General features: G+C 29.9%; 1 protein-coding gene across 6 annotated transcripts in view; it reads right to left on the minus strand.

Moving 5' to 3' along the window:
• LOC143042037 (transmembrane protein 131-like) overlaps positions 1-15,201 on the minus strand; it is an 81,804-nt gene extending 66,603 nt beyond the window's left edge. For all 6 annotated transcript variants that reach the window (XM_076214262.1, XM_076214259.1, XM_076214261.1 and 3 more), the window contains exons 1-3: positions 15,048-15,201; positions 4,490-4,560; positions 2,392-2,426 (exon numbers count right to left, since the gene is read on the minus strand). In XM_076214262.1, coding sequence (XP_076070377.1) covers positions 2,392-2,426; positions 4,490-4,560; positions 15,048-15,171 — 230 coding nt within the window. In that variant the 5' untranslated portion in view covers positions 15,172-15,201. The remainder of the gene's footprint in view (positions 1-2,391; positions 2,427-4,489; positions 4,561-15,047) is intronic.
• Positions 15,202-15,373: the final 172 nt, after the last annotated feature.

Here is a 15,373-nt window from a genome sequence, read left to right on the forward strand (position 1 = left end):
ACATACAATGTATATACATGCAATATAACAATTGACTACTGGTAACTAATATTAAAGGTTTTGCCATAAAAAATTCATAAACATAAAAAAAAAAGAAAAAAAAGAGCGAAATTTTGGACATTTAGAATTGCACCAAATGAATCCTAAATTTTAATTAGTCATCCACTGGTCATAAATTCAGTGATTGTTGTTGTTGGCTATCTTTCATGTTTGTTTATTTATTTATTTAATATTTAGTGGATAAATCAGGTTGATAGTTTTCTCTCTATGTCAGTCCTTTTATAGTCTCCTATACAGTATAGGTTATGTTCATTGTTGGTTACATTTACATCACATAGTCTCTGGTGAACAGTGGTCTCATTGGTAATCACACTACATCTAATAATTATTATGTAATTATCTATATTCAATATAGTTAGGTAGCCTGTAAGCAAACTTAACAGCTTATTTTAATACAAGTTAATTCAATATAGATAACTTTATCATCTATTTACTCTTTACATATAACTTGTTATGACAAATATTCTTTACATTTGAATAATTGTCTAACATTATATATAAACCTGTATGTGTTGGGAGGAAGTAGAATACTAATAACAATAGGATATTTTTGTATGTCACAACAAACAGCAAAAGGCATTGTGCCAAATTAATATTGATTTCAAAGCTTATATTATGTAATTTGTTAACTAAAATATATAAATATGTAATTCCTAGAAATGACAAGTTGTTTTAAAATTAGTGAAATCATATATATAATTCTAAGGCATCCTAAAACTGTACAAAGTTTTCTAATCTGAATCAATAAACCTAGCTATGCTAAAATGTCCATATTTTTCTTGAGATACCTGTTTATATGATCATTATTATTATTATTATTTCACAATGTGAAAGAACTTAATAATTTAGGTAAATTTTTGTTTAATATTGAAAAAATTCGTAATATGTAGTTGTATTAATTATTTATCATATGAATTTATTTTCATTCTCCGCCACACATGTATTGTGTATAATTATTGTATTTATATTTCACTGATGCATTCAAAAAAATATTGTAAAATTGTATATTCTATAAGCTGTATTGCTTCTGAATAAAGTATTATTATTATTATTAACTTTAGAAGACACTACAATGCTTTTTTTCAAAACAAAAACACCAAGAACAGAATAGCTTTTGTCACATTTTTAAGTTGATTTGACCACAGTCATTATGATATTTTTAAGTTGATTTGACCACTGTCATAATGATATTTTTAAGTTGATTTTACCACAGTCATAATGAACATGTGTACAAGGTCTTAAGTTGATTTGACCATAATTTCATGGTCAGCTAGCTACCTTAAAACTTTTTTTTTTAACTTTTAACCAATACTTCATATCTAGTGCAATAATGAATAAAAGGATCAGAAAAAATCATGTCACTTTACTATCATATGGATCTAAATTTAAGGAAATGTTGGGTATGCATTAACGAAACAGTAAAGTTGTAACAGCAACCATGTCTGCATACCATTTCAAATTGGCCTATTTTCATTTTATTGGGTTTTTTTTATTTGTGAAGGTAATACCGAATATTCACTCTAAAAAGTCAGTCTATAGCTATTTATATAATATCCATTTACACACTTTCTTTTTCTTTATAACAATACATTGTCAAAAATTCAACTATGATGCTGAATAGATTATAGTAAATTTTTGTAACAATTTACAGCCAGGTAGTGTGAAAACTTCATACACATGTGTGGTAATATCTGAAGAGAGTCACCTTGAGTCATTGTGACATTGACTTTGTCTGTCGAAAAGCTCAGATACTCAGCTGGAAACAGAGAATTGAAAACTGACTGTATGCTTTTGACATTTTAATAAAATCAATTGTACAGCTTTTAAATTAAAATGTCATGAATTAATTCAGGCTTGCAAATGATGATCACCTTTTAAAAATCAATAAGTCATTGTCCTTACAACTGTGGAACCCTGGTTATTTAAAGGAACTTATGCCAAATTTGTAATAACCATTTATATAAGATTGGTGACCTCAGTTCAAATTGTAATCTAATTATAGAATACACATAATACATCTTTTATCAAAAAGTTAACAATAGGACAGATATCTTTGGCCTGTAGGACCAAATAACCTAAACAAGTGTTGAAGCAAACCCATCAACAGTGAAGAGTTAAACAAAGAAAATAAATCACAATAAATCTGGATTCCCTTCCCTTTTCCCCCAGAGTTCCAAAGCACAAAATGATTGTACATGTACTTCAAACCAAAACTGACATGGGATGCACTGACAGAAGGAAGCAATGACCAGAAAATATAATGTTCCTTACTAAAGGAGGTGTTACCAAAATTATATAATAAGAATGATTTCTCGCATTTTAAACACTTACCTTGATATTAAATTAATTGGTTCACCAGGTATTACCTACAAAATACAAATAACAATAAATATATAAAACAAGACATTTGGTTCTGATCAGTATGGACTGATGAAAAGTTAAAATGTGATAAACTATTAAATTTTCCCATCATCATACATTGGAATTTCAGAGTTTTCTGTTTGAGAGCATCATTTTGTAAATCTAGGATCACTTAATTTTTGTACTTATATCTGTACAAAAAGACTGTCAAAAGTACCCCATAATTCCTGCCCCTACCTCAGGCAGGGGCATTAAAAATGTAAAAATTAAACTTGGCAACAAAAATTAAGTTAAGAAAGCAGGAATTCAGGTTATTAGAACTGGTACATCACCATTTCCTCAATATCTTTTAACTGATTTTTGTCTGAAGTTCAGACATAGGGACAGACCAGAAAACATATAAATGATGTCTTTAACTATCTTTGTAATTATAAGGTAAAGCATAAAAATTCAAGTAATCTTTAACTTCAATATTGATTTAGCATTCTTATGGTTTTGATTCAATTGCAAGTGCCACCGATGTTGTATGCAGACATGTTTTTTCGCACATAAAACGTTTTTGTAGTTTATTGTTTCAGTCCTTAATAATGACCTTATTATTGACTAAGCAACATTTCTATGATTTTATTGAAGTGTTAATTAAAGCTGTTTGATTGGATGATGCCATCAAACCCCTAAAAATGTTGTTTCTAAAAACAGGAAAGAACTTATGTTTTATTTCATCCACTTCTCATTATCCAGGAAGTTAACGTTTCCGTGTTATTGTTTAAAATACCAAACAGTTCATTAATTTGTCTCTCTTCTCTCGTAGGATTGCAATTTAGTAAAGGTTATGAAACAATAATAAATCTGGAAATTAAATTTGTTCTACAGCTTGAAAATTATAAGTTGTTTATAAATAAATTTTACTATTTATATTATAATTAAAACAAGTAATTTATAACATGGGTGATCTTCAAAGTTCGACTTTTTTTTGCATATCTCCTTTACAGGCTCTTTGTTTCATTTTCCAATATTTGCCACTGGACATTAAGAAACCAACCATCAATAATTTCATTCTTTTTCCATCTTTGCTCATAACCAGATCACAGACACCTTATTTTACATTAATGAATCAAAATCAGCTCCAGATTTGCAAGAATTACAACAATAGTACTGACATGAAATTTTCTTTAACATCCTATTTCAAAATCCAAATGTCAGTAACCAAAATGGAATTCAAATTCTATCTTGTCATCATTTTATAAAATAAAATTGACAATGGAAATAATGAATGTATTCAAGAGACAACAACTTGACCAAAGATCAGACAACAGCCAAAGGCCACCAATGGGTCTTCAATGCAGTGAGAAACTCCCACATCCAGAGGCGTGCTTCAGCTGGCCCCTAAACAAAAATGTATACTAGTTAAATGATAATGAACGTCATACTAAACTCCGAAACATACCAAAAGTCATTTATATTATGGAATTATGTGTATGACAAAAAATCTATCAAATACAAGCTTAATTTCAGAATGAACAGCACTTTCTACCCTATCCACTTAGTATTTTAGGCTTAAAAAATCAGAGGCCTAAGGTCAAAAAGTGTGATACTATTTTACCCTACTCCATGACATAATACTCTATATAAATTGTCCTTTTAATATCATGTTTATGCACTACAGAATCTATATTTGATTGTAATACTTAACATTATAATTCATGAAAGACTAGAGAACTTCCAAATGAATGTACTTTGAACTACATTCTTGAACTAAATAATTGTACTTTCAGTTCACACAAGGTTATTCAGTTAAAATCACTAGTAATGTAAACAAGAGATTTTTAAGACTATGAATATTCACCAAATTACCGTATTCATCTTTGCGTTCGTACGTACATATATCATACATGTACCATATTCTTTCTTTTGTACTCTAGATAAGTTGGCATTTTCTTAAATGTTTTTGTCAGGAAATGTTAATTTTGGTTCATAGCATTGAAAAAATACAATCAGCAAGCTCCTGAATTTTTGTTTGTTTGTTGTAAAAACAATGGAAGTCATAAAACTACAAATCTGTGCCTACCTCAACTGGTATTCCATTAAAATCCCTACCATCTCCTATATATGTTAAATGATTGTCTGTTTGTATAAAAGCTGAAAATAGAAAAAAATAAACAATGTAAAATAAAACCTCGATCCTATATTCTGTTCTAGTGTTCATGGTGTTTCGTATGTTATACATGTTATATGCGTCTCTGTAAATGGTCTTTTATAAAAGGCCTTAAGACTTCTCTGATTTCAATTACTATAAATTTTCAATCTTTTTGTTTCAGTGCTGATAATAGGTATGATACGCTCCTCCCCCCCCCCCTTTTTTTTAATGCACCTATTTGAAGAATAAAAATTTGCAGCAAATGATTACAGGCTTCAAATTGGATAAATTCAAATGTAAGCAGACAATGATGTTTATTTTTTATAATTGAACTGGATGCAATTCTTATAATTGTAATCAGGGGTACCACATCAACAAAAAAATCAAGAAAACATCATAACATATAAATATGTATGACCTTATGTCACCTCGATTATCTTAAACTATGTCAAAACTACACATACATGTACAAATATACATATAATATATCATATATGGTTACACAAAATGATAAAAGTACAACTTTGACCTACATACTAAAATTTGTATTAATGCTCCTTAGATTATAAGGGAGCTACCATTTGATTTTTATGGGGGGCTAGGATGAAATTTGAAAAAAATAGGCAGGACAGGAGTTTTCAGTAAAAAAAAAGGCAGGATGTGACACTTGCAAAAAAAAAAGTCAGGACGACAATTTTGGTAAAAAAAAGTCAGGATAAACTAAAAAAAAAAAAAGGCAGGACCGATTAGAGTGAAAAATAAAAAGGCAGGACAGAGATTACAGCTAAAAAAAAAATGCAGGACAAAATTTTTCATCCTAGCCCCCCTATAAAAATCAAATGGTAGCTCCCTAAGGTTTAAAAGATAATACAATTTTTTCATCTGGTTCAAATTTTTGTGTGATGCTATAGGTTTTTTTTATTGTCATTATATTGAATACACAATTTTTATTCAAGAACATGAACAAATGTATGATGTAACTTTTTGCAATCGGCCAATATTTTGGAACCTTTTTAAATAATGTTTTGTACACAACTTTAATTTTTTTTAAATCAAAATTGAATATATATATAAAAATCATTTAAATAAAATATTCACAATTGAAATTACTCATATTACTAGGTATACATAAATAGTACTCTGAAAGGCATTGTTTTTGGATACTCTTCCGAGTCAATGCACATTTCCTGTGTACGTTTCATTTTTCAAAGAACCTATGATATTTCTGATAAACATACAACCTAAATGGAGATATCAATTTTCATATCAAAACAAGTTTTGATTACGAGGAAGTGTTTTTGACCAATGATATAATATACTCTAGATCTACGTACATATCACTAGTTGTAAGATAAATTAAGACAGATCTTCTTACTATAAAATCTTCCATATAGTAAAACAAATAGGTCATCAGTATACTGGTAAACAAGTTCATTGATCAAATTGTGTTGACGATAAAGTTTCAAATTTTCTATGTACAATATTGACTTTAATTTCAGAAGAAATCATTGATTTTAGTTTAAATTTAAACATATTTAATAAATAACAACACTTTTGTACTTTAAAAATTTATAAATCCCATTTTTTCTGATTCTCATTTCTAAATTCTATTTATGTTTATTATGTTTTGTTCCAAATCAAATATCTAAAGATAATAAAATTTTAAATTGTAATCAATAATAAGTCATTGACCTTTTTCAAATGTCTACAAGACCACAGGTAGTAAAATTACCTTTTTGAAGCTAACTTTCACATGTTTTAGAACATTTTTCATGAAAACGAACAGATTGTAATGTACATGTGTCCTCAAAATTGGATTTTTCAAAATTACTTCACAATATTAACATCTTTCAAAAAAAATATTTGTTTCTACCATACTAACAAACAAGAATGTGTCCACAGTACACGGATGCCCCACTCGCACTATCATTTTCCATGTTTAGTGGACCTTGAAATTGGAATAAATTCTCTAATTTGGCATTAAAATTAGAATGATCTTATCAAAGGGAACATGTATACTAAGTTTCAAGTTGATTGGACTTCTATTTTATCAAAAACTACCTTGACCAAAAACTTTAACCTGAAATTTGCACTATCATTTTCTGTGTTCAGTGAACCGTAAAATTGGGGTAAAATCTCTAATTTGGCATTAAAATTCAGGGGCGGATCCAGCCATTTTAAAAAGGGGGGGTTCCAAACCCAGGACAAAGGGGGGGTTCCAACTATATGTCCCCATTCAAATGCATTGATCTGCCAAAAAAAAGGGGGGTTCCAACCCCCGGAACCCCCCCCCCCCCCTGGATCCGCCAATGAAATTAGAAAGATCATATCATAGGGCACATGTATACGAAGTTTCAAGTTGATTGGACTTCAACTTCATCAAAAACTACCTTGACCAAAAACTTTAACCTGAAGCACGACAGACAGAAGAACAGTACGACAGACGAACGGTACGACGGACGAATGGTACAACGGACGGACGAACGGACGCACAGACCAGAAAACATAATGCCCCTCTACTATCGTAGGTGGGGCATAAAAATACATTATACATAAATATAATAATCATATACTTTTAAAGTCATTTAAACAAGAATGCAGAAACTAGAAAATTGTCAATAAATTTAATTGAATTTTTGTATTTTAAGTTTTTTAAACTTTCATCACATTATAAATTTGAATTGCTCTTCAGGACGATGTATGAAATTAATAATGCAAGAAATTAAGCTTGAGCTGAGCTATTGATTTATATAGATATATTTTTTATGCCATTTAAATTGATTTGAAATACCATTTTTTACCCAGTACTTAATCTCATTGTAAACAATGTATATTGAATTAATTCTTATAAACAAACAGCAACTGCATAACATGGATATGTTTATACTTTTGAAGATCATTTGAATAAAGAGAAGAGATTTACAGTCTCAGGTCAAAAGTATAGGCAATGTTTCCAACAAAATTTAACAGTTTATTTTAAAGCTCAACACATTATCAAATTAAGTGATTTGATTAGAAGTTTTTAGAATGCACTTAGTAGCTTGGTGATATGGAATTGTTAGGTTAAAATGGGAGTGTGGAGATCTTAAAAAGCATAAGCAAACAAAAACTGATTCTTAATAACTTTGGGGAGGGGGAACACATGTTTTCTGAAACATCATTGATCATTAATTGTATTTCAACTATTTGTATTTATATTGTTTGTTTCTCTGTAAACTTGTATTTACTAGTTTTTAGAGAATAAAGTAATTATCTATATATCTAAATAACGGATGACAAACAATGGACAAACAATGGTATTTCAATGGTATCTGGTGACAATTCAGAGAATTCATCTGACATTCACTGATGTTATACACCTCCGAAATCAATAGAATAAAATCAAAACTCAACTCAAGAACATGAGCACTGCTGCAGCACTTAAATCGGAGTTGAAACTTCTATTTTACTCCACATTATGAGAGTTTTGTCTGTGGTTTATACGTCATCTGGAAGGTGCTCCATCACAGGAGAAGTGTTACATATATGCAGAACAGAAAATAAAATCACTTAAAATATGTGTTATACAATGTAGTTAAAAAAATAACAAGAGGCTGTCACAACGACAGCAAACCGGATTTATTAATATTTATTTGTGTCCTGGCAATATCACAAGAACCATTACTGATGAATGGTGAAAGTGAAAATCGTCAATATCAAATTTGACCACCATTTTGTCATCAGTATCAAAATATTAAAATTTGAAAAGCTTAGATTGAATTGTTCATGAGTAAATGCAACAACGTGAATGGAAACGCCATTTTACAATCTTTCAAGAACCATAACGCCTGAACGGTAAGAGTCAAAATCGTCATTATTGAACTTGACCTCTATTTTGTCATCAGTAACAACGTATAAAAATTTCAAAAGCTTTGGTTGAATGGTTCATGAGAAAATGCACGGACACGACTGGAAACACCATTTTTCAATCTTTCAAGAACCATAACTCCTGAACGGTAAAAGTCAAAATTGTCATTATTTAACTTGACCTCTATTTTGTCATCAGTTACAACATATTAAAATTTGGGAAGCTTTGGTAGAACAGTTCATGCGTAAATGCACGGACACAACTGGAAACTCCATTTTTCAATCTTTCAAGAACCATAACTCCTGAACGGTAAAGGTCAAAATCGTCATTATTGAACTTGACCTCCATTTTGTCATCAGTAACAACATATTAAAATTTGGGAAGCTTTGGTAGAACAGTTCATGCGTAAATGCACGGACACGACTGAAAACTCTATTTTACAATCTTTCAAGAACCATAACTCCTGAACGGTAAAAGTCAAAATCGCCATTATTGGACCTTCATTTAGTTGTCAGTAACAACATATTAAAATTTTAAAAGCTTTGGCTGAACGGTTCATGAGTTAATGCACGGACAACATTTGATTGCCGCCCGCCCGACCGCCCGGCGTACATCCCCAAATCAATAACCGACATTTTTGTCACAAAAATCCGGTTAAAAACTGCAAGCATCATTGATCTTTACACTGTCAACAATCAAACAGGTTTTAACTGCTTTATAAAAAATACAATTAGCAAATTTTCACTAACTTATTTTTAGGGAGTACATACAAATGTATCAACTGAACCTTGTGAAAATAACCTTACAACTGAAGACCTTGTTATCTGATACTGTTGTGGGTTGATAAAGGTAGAAAACGGCTGCAGTATTCTTTTAACAAAAAATTTACTGTTCAACATTTTTGGAATACTTTTATTCAATTCATCTTAATCTTTATATTCTGAGTAGATTTTAGTCTTATTATTGCATGAATATGTATGTATAGTAAAGGCACACGACTGGAAAATGTGCATGCTGCAGGTCTTTGCATTTTTAAGAAACTGTTCTAACAAATCACATTAGGCTTTAGGTATTTTAACCCTGTTATAAGACTCAGTGTGACTATCACAATCACACACTTTCTGATAATTTATCAAATCCTTTTCAAAACCTTAGTGCATCTCAGGAGTCGATACATAATATTATACAACATGTTTTATTCTAAATATATGCATACTGCAAGACTGGCAAACTCTGGGAACCATAAAGTATGGTTTCAATCATCAATGATTCAGATAAACCTCACTGATAGCATGAAATCTTCCTCTTGGGTGTCTGAGATTGAAAAGCATTGCACACTCAACTTATTCTCATACAAATAACATATTAAATTTACTCAGTGATCAAATTTAATAGATTTAAACCGATTAAAGAATTGTAACTTTGTTATTCTCAATTTTAAAAAGTAAATGTACGTTTGATTTACATACCCATAAAACATTAAGTTTTATACCTTATTGCTTCATGATTTCAAATGACAACATAGCTTAAAATAGATATTCTCATTGTTATTGACAAGTCTTTAGAACTTTATGTAAATAAACATTTAAATCAAAATATAAATAACAAAATATTTTCTAAAAAAGCATTTAAATGTCATAATTCTAAAGCATTTAAATGTAAAATAATAAATTTTCTACACAACATAGTGAGATACTACAATAAGTAGGAGTTATTATCACAGGCACTTGTTTCTATCCATTGGAAGAACCACTATCAACGTATATTTACGAGTATACGTTGATAGTGGTTCTTCCAATGGATAGAAACAAGTGCCTGTGGTTATTATATGGTATTTTATGTAGTTCCAGAAACGGCATGGTATTTCTTTTATCAAATAATCTTGATAATCAATGTTATGAAAAATATTTGCAATGATAGAGTTTTTCAAAAGAGTACTGAATGGTATATATGCATTGTTTATTACTATTGACAGTTTTCACCTCCATTTGTACAGAAGTTCATAAAGGGTCAAGAAACATAGAGGTCTTCCATTAGATTATTACTGATATTCAAAATATTGGTACCAGTAGATGTAATTATAATTTGTCGGAAACATCAACTTCTAAATGTCTAATGTCAATTTTGTTCTACTGTTTTAGTTGTAGAGGGTGATCTTTAAACAGAAGCAGCAACCAAAATTTATCAGAATTTTAGAATTTTTCTAAGTGTGAATGAATACTGGTGTATGAAATCTGTGGTATAAAAGGGAGATCTCAGTACAATAAACATGCAACACTGAACTGTAAAAGGACTTGACTATGAAAGTTTGTAGATATATTTATATGATCTCAAACCAGGAACTTCTAGTTGTTGAAGGATGTGATGTATTTCACTTTACAATTATATATCAAAGATAATTGATATTAAAGGTACAAATTAGCTTTTCACTTACTACAGATGTACATGTATCATTGCAAGCAAATCAACCTGATTAAAGAATTCTATACTACTTGGTCTCCTTATTACTGATTATTTGCATTATATAAATCAAATGCCAATTATATGAAATATAGGTTATAATTTGTAGGTGTTTTTTTTTCAATTTGTATAGCTAAAATGTAATATAGATCATGTCATATCAAAGCAACTTTGGTGTGGTCCAGTAAATTTAACAGCGGGTTATATTCAAAGCAACTTTGTTTTGGTCCAGTAAATTAAACAACGGGTCATATTCAAAGCTGCTTTGGTGTGGTCCAGTTAATTTAACAGCAGGTTATATTCCATTTGATTTTTGGTGTGTAACACCACTTTTAAGCACCACATTTAGGCTATTTCGTGGTGGCCAGTTTTTACTGGTGGAGGATGCAGGAATGCTAGACAACCACCGACCTTCAATCAGAAAAGTGACAATCCTAGTCAATTAAGATTGGAGTGGAGTGCGACCCGAATGAGCAGGGTTCAAACTCACAACCTCAGTGTTGACTGGCTAGTGATTTCATTAGTCACTACTTGGACCACTCGGCCACTGAGGTCCCAACAGTAGGTTATATGAAAATAGTCTATTGTTAAGTAATACTATACAGTCAAATCAGCTTATCATAAGATGAATGCAGTCTAATATTCTTGTTTATAGGTAAAAATCTCTTGAGCTGTGTTCATAAACTTAATTTGAGAATGTTCAAAATCAGATCAAGATAGTCCTTGTTGCTTCAATGTCACAATGTCATAGCTCATTGTCACCACTGCTAAATGTATTGAAAGATTGAAAATTGACAAATTTTGGATTATCTTTCTAATCAGGAAAATAGGCTGTTTCTCAATTGTGTCATTGGTTGATATAGTGACTGTCTATCATTTGATTTTGTCTGAATTTATGGACTTTTCTCTTCTTGAATTTACCTTGGAGTTCAGTATTATTGTTTTTAACCATTCAGACATCTAAAATATTCAATTTCCAAATCAGAGTGATACATGTATAACTCTCCATGGAAAATAGAAAATCACTATTGTGTATGAGGTCAGTAGGTTAAAGATCATTGTCAAAGTGAAAATATAATGTTTTGAGTCTGAACAATATTCTTTTAGACATCAACCAGATCTTTCCCATTGTGATTTGAAAACATTACTTTAATTTTTGGGGTCACTAAATAAAATGTCACACCAATAAATTTGAGTTTCCACATTAAATACTTTGAATCATCATGATCATATATATGTCCAACGGTTGAACCTTTACCTAACTTAACTTCAAAGTGAGCAAATCATCTAATAATTTTGGGGTCAATAGGTCAAGTTCACTGTCATGACTGTGCTTCTTCAAATTTAAAAAAAATAAAAATTGAACAATCTCCTTGGAGCCATGAATACAAAATGTAAGAAACAAACTTCATTTGAACTCGGTTTGCTAATTCGATATGGTGTATTGTAATAAGGATCCCTTGTGATTTTGAGGACACTTGTCAATTTTCTGGTACCTGATACAGCAGTATTAAATAAACAAACTAATATTGGTTGAACTTTCTGCTTCTGGATAAATATGTTTTTAACAATACATGCAATTGTATTAAAGTCTGAAACTCTGCTTATGCAACCATGTTGCCACTGAAATTTTCAAATGTTGTTGTTTTGGTGAATAATTCCCCTGTCGCAGTTTCTATGTACATGTATCTACATTTATAAATATTTTGATATGAGTGTCACTGATGAGTCTTATGAGTTATGTAGACGAAATGTGCGTCTGGCGTACTAAATTATAATCCTGGTACCTTTGATAACTATTTGTATTACAGTTTTCAAAGACATTATGTTAAAGTTAGTTGAAATTGATTTAGAAGCTTCTAAAGGATTCATACATTTTTTATTTGCAGTTTGATTGATATTTTTTTTTTGATTATTTATCAGAAAATGGGTATTCAAAACATTATCAACTAAGGCAAATAATTACTTGATCGTGTATTACCAAGGAGTCTGACAATTACATATAATGGTTTCAGTCATATGGACATTTTTCTATCCTCTGTTTTGCTGATTAAAAAGATGCTGTTTTCTCTCTGTGTATCTACATGTACATGTATTACACACATTTTTTTCAAATAGTAATAAGTCATTTTTGTAAGTATACATGAACAAACACATTATAAAATGTTTTAAGAAAAATGATGGGAAATAACTCTGAAAAGTCAACAGATACTTTCAGTCATATTGATATTTTTTTTTCTTGTGGCTATTGTTTATGTTCATGATAAATACATGTACATGTAGTTACTGCCTGTTGTGTCTGAATATCATAGTTCTCCAGAAAATAGTCCAAAAATTTTATAAATGGTTAAAATTGTCATTAATATTTAAAAGCAATGACTTCTTATTACTGTACATCCTGAAAGAATCAATTGAGGGTTTCTGTTGTATATTGGCAGGTCAATATATATATATCTTGTAGTGTTGCTGATTACAGATTCTGTCTTTGTTTAATTATTATTTAAATGATGATTGCTTTAATGGCAACAACCACATAATTATATACATTTTTTACATGTAATGTATTAGTGGTTAATTGATCATTCATTCTAACTGAAACTCCCATTTTTGAAGATCCTGTATTTCAGACTGTTTTTGTTATTTACATTTTAGTCTTTATTTTTGGGATTTTAAAACAGCTCAGTAAAATGGATATATAATTATTCATCATAAATATTCATTTAGGCAAAATTTTTTAGAAGATAATTATCTAGGCAATCAATTTTAATGGGTTCAGTATGATAGGCTTTTTTGTAAATCATGTAAATTACTTTTTTACAGTACTTGCCTGTCTGAAGTTCAAGGAATAGTTTTCAACATAATCATGATAATAGGAAAAACATGAAAATTATTGAGATAATCACAATTCAAGGGAAATTACTCTACCAAGGATAAATAAGGAGTTATATGATACATTTGTTCTTTAAGTGGATTTGAATAATACTGACTAGGTACAACAACAAATATAGATCTTGGACTGGACAATCTTACTTTGTCATTATCATTTCAACTAATTGTTGAAGACTGTACAGTAAACTGCTACTGTTTACATCTTTTTACATGGTCTACGGATATTTTCATACCAAATCTCCTTATTTCTGTAAACATTTGTACTACATTTATCATTGGGATTTGTGTCCATATAGTATAACCCTGTAGACTTCAACTTCTCTTTAAAAACTTTTTTTGTTTCTCTCAGGAATTTTTGTTAACCATCCTTGATAAAGGAGTGTACAATTTCTCAAAAATGTGTATATCATTAATAATTTTTAAAGAGTAATCAGATATATAGACATCAAATAAAATTCTTCCATTCCATCCAACCACCAGTTGCCTACAGGAGCCCAACAAGTACCACATGCATGCCTTGAATTATCTATCTGTACTGTAGGCAAATTACAGAGGCTTAATTTGTCTTTAATAGGCTTCAGTGACGCTTGTTACAGAGAACGATGCAAACTGTTCTATTTTCTCTCCAATATTATTCTAAGAAATATAGACTTAAAAGATAAAATTTGACAGTCTGGCAGGTAGTTTTGTAGTATGCTACGAGATATTTGCTTTATATGTTTTGTTTTATTTTAAATTGTTTTATTTTAAACTTCAAATTAAATCTACAGGTCTTCCTTTTAAATGTCATCCCTAAATTTCATGAAATAATTGATTTATAATAGAAACATGATTTTGGTAAAGGGAGAGTTCAGAGTTCAAATCTTTAATTATTTGGTTACCAAAATAGTTTTGAAATCTGAATTTAACTAAGGATTATATATTATCTGCTAAGAACTACATACAATATCAGATTTATTGAGAAAAATTAATTATAAATATATCATAAAGTACATACATATGTATCCCTATATTTTACACACACGAGAATGTATAAACATCAACACCATGTCAACCACTTTCAAATGACCATGAACATTCATATTGTAACTTTTTGTTTTAATCAAAATATATACCAAATAACGATTTATGTTCAATATTGTCACTGTGTTGAAATTATTTATCTATTATATCTTCACAACTGTTTATGCATGAATTATTTGTAAACACAAACAATTTTCCTGTCAGATTGCATTTTAAATCACGAAACCCACTGTTATTTTTAGGAGTTGTGTATTCAATGTGATATCTTACCTTGATTATGACTTTCTATTGCTGATGTGAGTGAAAAATTCTGTAAAAATGTGTGTAATAAGATAACAAAATGAAACCATTCTTTTGACATCTTTTCTCGATTATGACAAGTACCTCGCGCCATGATGTTTCCACTGTGTGACCTGATTTTCGACAAGAGAAATTAATGATGAAACGCATGTATCTCAGACTATTGGACATAAAAAATAGATTACAGGTGGATGGGCCTTTGTTTTTATTCTATATTTCAAGATCTTTTTATTTCTTAATGATATGTATGTAGTAAATGCGAAACTAAAGTTTTGCTTTACTAAGTCTTTCCCCGA

Source organism: Mytilus galloprovincialis, chromosome 8 (assembly GCF_965363235.1).
Source record: "Mytilus galloprovincialis chromosome 8, xbMytGall1.hap1.1, whole genome shotgun sequence".
In the NCBI taxonomy this organism is placed as follows: domain Eukaryota; kingdom Metazoa; phylum Mollusca; class Bivalvia; order Mytilida; family Mytilidae; genus Mytilus; species Mytilus galloprovincialis.